Below are 9,620 nucleotides of genomic sequence, written 5' to 3'. Positions count from 1 at the left end.
TCTGTGGTCGCAACGTTACTAACTGCCTGAGAGTTGCGAGAAGAACTTGCAACTCAAAGGCAGCCAGCAGCACACAAAATTATGATCATAGTGGCAGCAGCCTGGCTTCGAAAAGTCGCTTGACAGGTTTAGGCCGAGACCGATACCGAGAGAAGTAAGGACGGACAGCCGGACTGGGCCACAGAAAACTGGAGAAACACAATGAGAGAGAATGGCTCTCTTGCTCTTGTCATAAACGTACCAAATGCGGTAGCTTGTTTTGTTGTTGTTGTTGTTGCGCCTTCCTTTTGCCTTCTGCCTCCTGTCTCGCCCCTAGACCCAGCCGTCTACCTGTTGTATCGCAAGCGCATAGACGGACAATGCTAGGAGCAAGCACTGAACACCAAACAGTGAGCAGTGAGCGCAATGAACAGAGTGCGCTGCCGCTGCATTGCCGTCGCCCGCAACATATTTTTCACTTGTTGCATTTTCGTTTTTCATTTTCTTGTTCGGAAACTCAGCTAACGCTCTAACACAGCTCTCCCGCTTTTCTCGCTCTCGCTGCTATAACTACGTAGACTTCACGAGAGCTGCGGTTTCCAGCATTTGCTATATATTATACATATGTATGTATGTATGTGCGATAGCCAATCCAACGAGATTCTATAGCCACCGGCAACTCGTATATAAGCAGAATAAGAATAAGAATATAAGAATTACTCGCCTGATATTGCTGGTCCCATGACCACTACTTCACTTGCTGCTAGTATTGCTGGCTATTGGCTGTGATCGTATTCACTCGGTTTCGGTGTTCGCCGTGACTCAGTGTCTCCTGTCTTTTGGAAACAAGAAATTCTTTTGCGTTGACCAAGCTCTAGTTTTGTGACTGTTTTTGTTCTGCTCTCTCACTAGCGGATACTCTCTCTCCATGAGTTTTGTCTCTTATTGATAATTTTCTGTTGTTTAGCTTGCCACTTCTTTTCGATTCCTTGGATCGCTGCTTTTGGGTCTTCGGCAGCGCCGCTGAATTTTCGTTTAGCATAGAAACTGGTTTCAAATTAAAATTATCGTTGGTCATTTTTCTTATGGCTAGTTGTCGTTTACTTTGCCGCTGTTGTTTTGCTTGTAGATGCCTCCTTTTATAATTTTTTTGTTTTGTTTTGGTGTTTGGTGATTCGACCTGAGTTTGCTTCGGTGTTAGTGTGAACTAAAATGCCAGTATGCGTGTTTGACGAACACTACGAGTAGATGATCCCGACAAGTGTCAAATGCATGTAAAGGGGTAGCAATCTTTTGGATTGATTCTAAAATGCCGCCTTTCATAGTGTATATTTAAGACTTGCTCTTTTACTTGAGAATTAGTTATTTTGTGGGTCAGCTTTTAGTTACAATATGTGAGGTAACGTTATTTAGAAACTGGAGTTCTGAGACAGCCATGTTCGTTGTCTAAGTCATTTGAATCGCTCGCAGTGCCTATTGAAAAACAAAGCGTGGTTGCCAAAAGAATGGGAAATAGTTTAGCCAAGCTGGCAGACATGCCAGAAACCAAGAACCAGCGGCTGTCTCGTAAAGCAGTCACTTAAAATAGTAAAAATGCGCATAAAAATATGTTTTGCCCGATTTTATTTGTGTATGATCTAAAATGTTAGCGTCAAACGTTCAGCTTCGGCATGCACCCAAGCCCAGCTATAGTCACATTCTTATCTTTTGAGAAATATTGCAATAACACGCAGAGGCCTTTTGCTGCCGTTGTGCAGTTGCGGTCAAAAATATATGCAGCCTGCCTGCATTCGAGGCCAGCCTCTATGAGTTGTACGTAGTGGTTGGGTTATTTCAGTACGGAGTTTGCGCATTCTGTAAATGCTTTAATCGCGTCTTGTTAGCATGTGGGCGATGAGGCAAAAGTGGCTAGCTAGTTGAGACAAGGTGTGACTTTATAGCTTAAAAGTTAACTTGTTTGTTTGCTTGTGTTTTTGAGAACCTAACTTTGTTAGTTTATTTTAGCTTAATACATTGAAATGCATTTAGAATAGCGCCAATACCAGTAAAATAAGTTAACTTATTGTTAGTTGATTCTATTTAAATGGAGCGGTGGAACAAATGCGCCAAGAGCTCTGCCTCGGTCAGATCCATTTTGTACTTTTGGACTATGTCCTGCACCTTCAAGCGACGACGCACGTGTGGTGGTTGGTAACTACAAATAGTAAACAAGCAATTAGCATTTTACTTACTCAAACTGGTTACAAATTACTAGTATTTACTTATCGTTATCTAAACGTCTGCGCCGTGATATGTTTAGCGCCGTTTGACGAACCAAATTGCCCACAATACGACGACTGAGCACCATGCCGTCGACAAGTGGTGTAGCAAAGCTCATGCGTCCAGATGGTCCCAAGAGTTTTACTCGCAGCAAACCAGACTGCAGAGAATGTACAAAAATCACATGGCAATCAGCTGCTTTTGGCATTTGCATCGAATGTAGCTCTTCTCCAGTGCGTGCGTAGGCCAGAAGATCTTCAACAGGGAAATTCAAATAATCCTCAAAGCTCTCCAGCCATACGAGAAATATCTTTGTTGGAGCTTGAGCGAGCAACACAGGCTTCGAAACAGTACCCTTTCGTCGAGTGGGTGGTATTGGTTCCTTGTTTCTACTGCCAGTGTCAAGCTCTAAGCTGAGATTTCTTGGCTTCGACTTTAACGGCCCAGTATCCTCTCCGCGCATCCATACATTGCTCGCCGTGCTCTGGTCGCTGATATTGCTCGACAGGCTACAGCTATCAATGTCACTATTATAGCGCATATTCCAAGCATTGGGTACTACAAAAGCTATCTCAGCGGACACATCCGCCCAATAAAGTACATGTTGCGCACCATTATAGGACAATTCGTTAGATACATTTGATTGATTGCGATCTGTCGATTCCGTTGTGTTTTTGAGGGACCATGAATTGTGTACGAAGCCAGTCCATCCCGAGTGATCCGCCACCTGAACTGGCCAACCTAATGTTTGGAGCATGTTGGCAAAGTGGGAGTCATATGTCTGATCCTCTGCCATATTGCCAATTATTTGAGACGCACTTGTCTGACCCGCCTGAAAAAGGCAAAGACAATGTTTCGAAACGATTTTGATAGAATGATTTCAATGAGTTACGCCTTACCTTTACGTAGAATACATAAACAGTATCGTGTGTGCGAGCGCTGAGTTTATCTAGATTCTCTAAGTCTGCTGCAAAAGCGCTGGCAGTCGTGTCAAGTACAATCAGTGGCCTTTGCGGCGGTGCTCCCAAAGATTCATTTGGATTCTGCGGATTACGTATCTCAAAGTTAAGGAAACCAAAGTGAGATAGAAACAGACGAGCCGCGTGGAACTCGTGGCAGACAGCGGGAGGTATGCATTCCTGAGCATGTGACAGACTGTCCATGCTATTGTCAGATTCTGCCCAAGCTAGCTTCTCATGTATGCTTTGGTTTTCAAGCATTGCTTCTAAATCACCTATTATACTGGCACCATACTGCTCACGTATTTGCTCAATGGTTGGTATTGAGTAGTCGGCCACGCAGGGCTGCACTTTATCAACACCTTCGGGGAAATTTTTTTGCTCACACTCGGGACGTTGTGTTATGTCATTCAAGGGTATGGGTCGACCTGGATTAACGGCATGATACTTGATGCCAGACTTGCTGCGCGGTAGATGGCGCAGTTGCATGGTCCAGGCATGTCGACCAAATGGACCCCTTATAAGGACTGCGAATTTAAATGAAATGGATTATTATTAAATCATGAAATTAGTGTACGAATTCTACTTACGAGTGATTGTTGGTTGCGGATCCTGATCGTTACCTAAAGGCTCTTCTAGAAGCGCCAAAATAGTCGAGTTTTCGGTAACAAAATACTTAAACTTGGAAATTGCTTGCTCAGTGTTGCAAACACCAACAGATCCATCTCCAGTCGGATGCGTGCAATGTTTGATTAAGGCCAGTTCATTTAAGAGTGAAGATATGGACTCTGGGCCGCACTCGCTTGGGAAATAGCCGACCTGCTCCAGAATAATTGTAAGCAGATTCTCTGCCGCGTCACGAACTCTCATTGAAGCAGGCTTGAGTTCTTTTTCATCTTTGAATTTGGGTAAATCGCCATTTTTGCTTTGGCTTTTCGTACCAGATATACCCAGCTCGACAACCTCCAGGACTGTTTGCAGGCAATCTTTATCCTGCAGCAAGTATGGATGCTGCATCAGCCATGCTGCTGTACATTGAAACGCTGCAACGATTGTGCTGTGCAGATCCTTACTGTGGGCAGGCGGAGGTCGAGAGCATTGATAGCAAATATAGTCACATATCCACTTGACTGCCCGCTTGCACTCTAGAGCGTCTGTGGAGATTATCGTTAGATTTTGGCTTGGTTCGACAATTTTGACTAAAGAATCTAAGATGTATGTATGTGGGTTCAGGTGGTGTTTGTTTGGTTGTGTGGGTTATTTACATGGTGACCGTTGAAATTAAAACACAAAACATATAAATATGCATATATGTAGTTATCAAATAAAACAATTACCGCCGTACGATTGTGATTTAATATTTTTAGTGTTGCGATATGAACCGATAAGGATTATTGAGTGGGTGTTAGAGAAGAGAAACACAAAAGAAAAGAAAAAAATAAAAGTGGTGAGATTTGTTAGTATAGTTAGTAAATTACCATTTGCTAATTTCCTTGCTGCAGTGTTTTAGTTATTAACATTAACAAGTTCAAATGGAAAATAGAGTGTGGTGAGGAACAGGACAAATAACAGTGAGGATGAGAAGAATTTACATTTGCTATATTATAGGAGAATTAAACACATCATAAATCATGTGTGCAAGCCAAGTACTCTACCTGTTTCACGTATGTGCAGGCGTGCCAATCCGGACAACAGCTCCAGAGCCGCTAGTGAAACATTTAAATCCGTTTTCCACGAGGAAATGAGGCGGTGGCAAACCAAATAAGTAGCCCGTACAAACAAAGCGTGTGCGTTATCTGTAATATTTCGAATTGTTTTTCATTATTTAATAGAAAAAGCACAAGATTAACGTGGAGAAAAAATGCAATATGAAGCACAAATACACAAACATAAATATAACATAATTGGAATTTTGAAATGGATCTACTTTACCATATGATGCAATGCTCTCAAAATCATGTGTAAAATCCACCGATATATCATCGGATATAGTCAGACTCGGATACTCGTGAGCTGAGGCCGTGTCACGCGAGCTCATTGCTGGGGTTTGCCCACCAAAGCTTACTGTGCCGCTGACTAACGAAGCGGAACGCTCCGAGCAGGCTGATGACACAATCACATTGGCAACACCAATTCAAACCAGATAGATCAACAAAAACAAAATGCACAAAAAATTATAAATAATTGAAACGAAAAAGTATCAAATTAAATATTTGCTATCAATCTGACAATGTTCTCTTACCGGAGCTAAGCAAATTATCTTCATGATTTTGACCAGTTGGTCCGCTTAAATGCTCATTGCCGCTTAACTCGCACTCTTCGAAAGTAACCGCATCCTGGACACAGAGCAACAATCCGCCAAGCAGCATATGAGTGTTCTGAGCATCCGTCTCAACTTGCAGGGCATTCATTAAAATATTCATCAAGCGCGCTTTAAGTTGAATGAAGGTCAGCGGCCTAGCATTAAGTTTGGAAATATAGTCGCAGAATATTCAATGTATTTGCACGCTTACTTTTCATTTGAGTCCGAAGTCAAATTCCGGATAGGCAAATTGTGGTAGTGAAGGGGAAGCACCATAATCGACAGAAGAATGTTAATTGCTGAGCGACGCAGATCAGTTCGATTAAATGCAGTTGCCTGAGTTTTTAGCTTCAAGTCCTTGTCGGGCAGCACAATTTCCAATGCAGCTATATAGCCAGGTAGTAGCACATTAATGCCATCCAGATCCAAACGGAATAAATCGGCTGAGTGCAGCAAAATACTCGCCAATGTTTCATCGCATTCTTTCGACTCGGTAATCTTTAGGCACTGCTGTAGTGCCATATAAAAGCGGGCCAAATAGACTGGCAGGATCTCTTCTCCCGTTTTCTTGGCACAGAAAATCTTACACAGAGTGCCGATAGCTTCAGCACGGCCAGATTCATACTTGTCTATGGTCAGAGTGGGCGGCAATGATGACGGGTCGTTCAGTGAATTTGGTTGTGAAAGCGATATTGAGCCCTTGCGATTTTCCATTATCATTGATGACGGTCGCTTGCTGGCTTCACATGCTTGTCCTGGAGCAAATGTTAAAAAATATTTGTTGTTTGATTATATATGTATTTCAAACTGCAGGCGAATACTCACTCTTACGGTTCTGTAACCAAGTGTCGCCGCCTATGTGCGCTGCCTCGAACAACCACTCGCCAAATAAATGCAGAATACTGTTGCACTTTGGACGAGCCACAGACAACGTCGTCCGAACTTCAGTTCCAATGGATGGCAACGCTATAGAGGCAGAGGCATAGGTAGTAGATGGAATTCATAGCGAGAGCGTGAGTAATTAGCTAGTTAATAGAGAGAGAAAAAAGAAGCAACAAGTACTTGGCACAACAACACTCACAATTGATGCTGCTCGATGAGGGCGGACCTGAAGTTGGCGTTGTGGGGGCCGCCGCATTCGCCGAACTGCGTGTTAGACTGATAAGCGCAGTTTTGCTTAAGCCTGCAAAGCGAGTGGGAAGGGAAAGCGTGTGAGAAATTAGTTAGTACATCTGCCAGCGGATCGTTGGATATTTCAACATGCAGCGGAGCATGCGAGGCTTTAATTGTGGGCGTACAATAGATAAATTAAATTCTATTATGCATGGGAGAACGAGTACTATTAGCAGAGTATGTATGAGTACAAACAAACTCATCGCAGACTTGAGAGTGAATGTGCAAACTCAAAAACTCAGGCAGTAGAATACATATTAATGTGAGGACCACAGCAAATCAAATCATGCAGGTGTACAAGAAAAAATGAAAAAACAAAAATTCAGGCATAATAATGCGTCAACTGCAGATTTGTAATAAAATAAACATAAACTGCAACAGTGAAATGCGTCACAACATATCGATGGACTATTTAATGAAATCGCACCCTTCTGCTGCGTTATAGACGGAGCTACGCTGAAACTTTTGGCTAAGCGACGCTGAAGAGGCGGCGTTGGCGTCACACAGCTGCTGTTGCTAGTCGAGTTCGCCAATGGCATTAGCATTGGCTCAGCTGGAGTGAACGAAATGCAGCCTACCACGCCAGCTGAGTGGCTGCCACCTGCACTTACGCTGCCTACAGGGACTGTTGACGTTGATGGTCCGTGGCAAACGTTGGTGGGAGAAGCATGGCCATGGCTGAGATGCCCTTGAGTTTGTGCTGCTGCTACTGCTGTTGCCTGGGTTTGTGGTTGCTGCTGATGATGGTGGCCCATGATGGCATTTAAAGCAGAACTAGCCGAGCTGCTGACAAAGTTGTCGCGCAGAAAACTACCGGCGCCATGTAAATGCAAATGCGGAAGATGATGGTGATGATGCGGATGCGGATGCTGCTGCTGTCCAGCTTGTTGAGTGCTAATATTTGAAACGCTGCTCGAGTGTATGAATTGCTGAAGCGTGGACGAGGTGGCCTCGTTGAGGGAGTGCCGTATCTCAAGCAGATTCGTAACTACGTTGTCCTGCTGATTAGCTGCTGGCTGATAAACGCCTACATCGCCGATAATTTAAAATTTAAGTTGTGAGATTGAGAAAATTACAGAGATAGCAATGAACCATCTAGACTACTAAACCCATCAAATCAAATACCGCAGACAGGTTTATGGTTTATCTTACCCAAAAATGCATCAACTTGACTGGAGATTCCCTTAATAGCATTGAGAAAGATCTGCGGCAGCATTTGCAGGCACGGATGTTGATGTGTTTCGGCGCCCTTCTCATGAGTCAGCGCCCATTGCACAAAGTGCGAGGACTTGCTAATCAAATGCGGAGAACATAGTGCGGTGGGATTGCCGATCATGCGCAGGAAGCGATACCAAGTCTGGGCCACACAGTCGTTTGACATGCCCGCAGGTATAAGCTGACTATCCTCGTCGGCTGCAAGTGAACGAAATGCCAGGCATGTTAGTTCAATTATAAAATTTGGCATATTTGTAATTGCCACCTACCAATCTTGAGTTGAGTAAAATCGGGTCCGTAACTGAACTCAAGCAAACGTGCCGTTAATGCCAAATTGACACGGTTCCATTGATCCACCAGAGCAACGCGGTGACGCCACATAGCACATGACTCCTGCAAGGTCTTCCACAACGAGGGCGATGGAAAGCAGCGCACGCAGGCCAACAACCAAACCTCGAAGAGCACAGAGATCACTCGTTCGCATAACTGGTCGCCAACATCATCTTTCACCGTTGGTGGCGCCAATAGAATCTCATTGATGGCCAACAGGAACAGCAGCAGTGTGTCCCAAGTCTGACGATCCATTTGCTGTGATATTTGAGCAGTTTGCTGAAGAGTTCGCAGCACGCGATGACAAAGGACAGCCTGACGCTTGATGGTGTCACTGCCTGCAAGTATTTCGAATTTATGTTACTATAAGATAATTAATTCCAAATGATAACAGATCCAAGCAGCACCTACCAAGCTTCGATTGGTATAGAAATGGCAAGACTTGAAATATTTAAATGGAATAGTTACGGTTTGCAGTTAATAGATTTATTGTATGATTGCAGGCATCAAATATTCAATATGTAGTGAAGTGTTATTTTCAAAACTTGTGCCAACTTACTTTCACCCTGGCGCGGCACAAAGAGATTGTGGAAATGATTTATGATTTGTCTGGCATAGAGATTCGCATCCTCACAAATGGGTTTGGGAACGCTAATGCGAGGCTGCGGATGCAAAGCCGTCAACCACTCGCAATAAACATTGACGCAATCCTTGATGGTTTCATGCTCCTGAAGTGGCAACGAGAGGCCAAAGCAAATGACATCCATGCACCATTTGACCTGTTAGAGGAAGATGATAGTTGAGCTCTCTCTCTCTCTGTCTGGCTGCGTGCGTCGTATTTACCTCTTCATCCTTGACCAAGTGGCTAGGTTCTGCATTTTGCGTGATTCCCAAATTTGTGCCTAATTGTTTTACCACAGATATAACCACTTCCCGTCCAGCAGATGCGGGAAACTTATTTAAAACACTAAAGCATTGCGCACCACAGCTATTGGCACTAATCTGGGTTGACAGCGAAGCCCACTCAGAGTACATGGCGATTGTTCACTCGCAACACTTTCCACTTTCCAAGCAGTTGAACTTTTCGTAGTCGCTCGTTACAAATTAACTTTGTTGCAATGACAAGATGGTTCAGAACGATGCATTCCAAGTTAAGGATAGTCCCTGGTATTGAATGACTGTATAATGCAGTTCAAATGAATTTTATAAATATTTTTCTGCTGCCAATTGTACACTCCTTTATTTTGGTTTGTTTCTTTTTTCTTCTTCTCAAGTGTTCGTCAGCGGTCGTTTTTAGTGTTGCAAAACATCATGTAACTATTCGATAGCTTCGATTACAGTTTGACGCGGGCATTTAAAATTGACTTTTGATTTATCCTAATCCTCTGGTGCAAACGCATTTA

At 43.5% G+C, this 9,620-nt stretch overlaps 1 protein-coding gene across 15 annotated transcripts; it reads right to left on the bottom strand.

The window, feature by feature from the left end:
- Positions 1 to 1,594: 1,594 nt before the first annotated feature.
- On the bottom strand, positions 1,595 to 9,452 carry LOC117565497 (ral GTPase-activating protein subunit beta). 15 transcript variants are annotated; one of them, XM_034244606.2, is made up of 17 exons: positions 9,061 to 9,428; positions 8,777 to 8,996; positions 8,629 to 8,658; positions 8,157 to 8,555; positions 7,825 to 8,085; positions 7,100 to 7,699; positions 6,581 to 6,682; positions 6,325 to 6,465; positions 5,711 to 6,254; positions 5,440 to 5,654; positions 5,130 to 5,300; positions 4,853 to 4,993; positions 4,676 to 4,693; positions 3,788 to 4,351; positions 3,138 to 3,724; positions 2,241 to 3,070; positions 1,595 to 2,173 (listed from the first exon to the last, which is right to left on the bottom strand). In XM_034244606.2, the coding sequence occupies exons 1-17, from the start codon at positions 9,250 to 9,252 to the stop codon at positions 2,059 to 2,061; spliced, it is 5,130 nt and encodes a 1,709-aa protein (XP_034100497.1). In that variant the 5' UTR covers positions 9,253 to 9,428; the 3' UTR covers positions 1,595 to 2,058. The 15 variants fall into 15 exon arrangements, with proteins under 15 accessions (XP_034100497.1, XP_034100495.1, XP_051859310.1 ...); XM_034244604.2 differs by lacking the exon at positions 4,676 to 4,693 and having other exon boundaries at positions 3,788 to 4,405; XM_052003350.1 differs by lacking the exon at positions 4,676 to 4,693 and having other exon boundaries at positions 3,788 to 4,396.
- Between the last annotated feature and the right edge of the window lie 168 nt (positions 9,453 to 9,620).

Source organism: Drosophila albomicans, chromosome 2L (assembly GCF_009650485.2).
Source record: "Drosophila albomicans strain 15112-1751.03 chromosome 2L, ASM965048v2, whole genome shotgun sequence".
In the NCBI taxonomy this organism is placed as follows: Eukaryota; Metazoa; Arthropoda; class Insecta; order Diptera; family Drosophilidae; genus Drosophila; species Drosophila albomicans.
Note: the sequence above shows the minus strand (reverse complement) of the source record. Positions and strands in the feature narration are given on the sequence as shown.

Excerpts from the sequence above, each read along its gene's own strand:
- LOC117565497 (XM_034244604.2), bottom strand. The coding sequence starts at position 9,252 with ATGTACTCTGAGTGGGCTTCGCTGTCAACCCAGATTAGTGCCAATAGC. Across the intron at positions 6,255-6,324 it reads TTGGTTACAGAACCGTAAGA|GACAAGCATGTGAAGCCAGC; the intron begins GTGAGTATTCGC and ends CATTTGCTCCAG. Across the intron at positions 5,655-5,710 it reads ACTTCGGACTCAAATGAAAA|GCCGCTGACCTTCATTCAAC; the intron begins GTAAGCGTGCAA and ends ACTTAATGCTAG.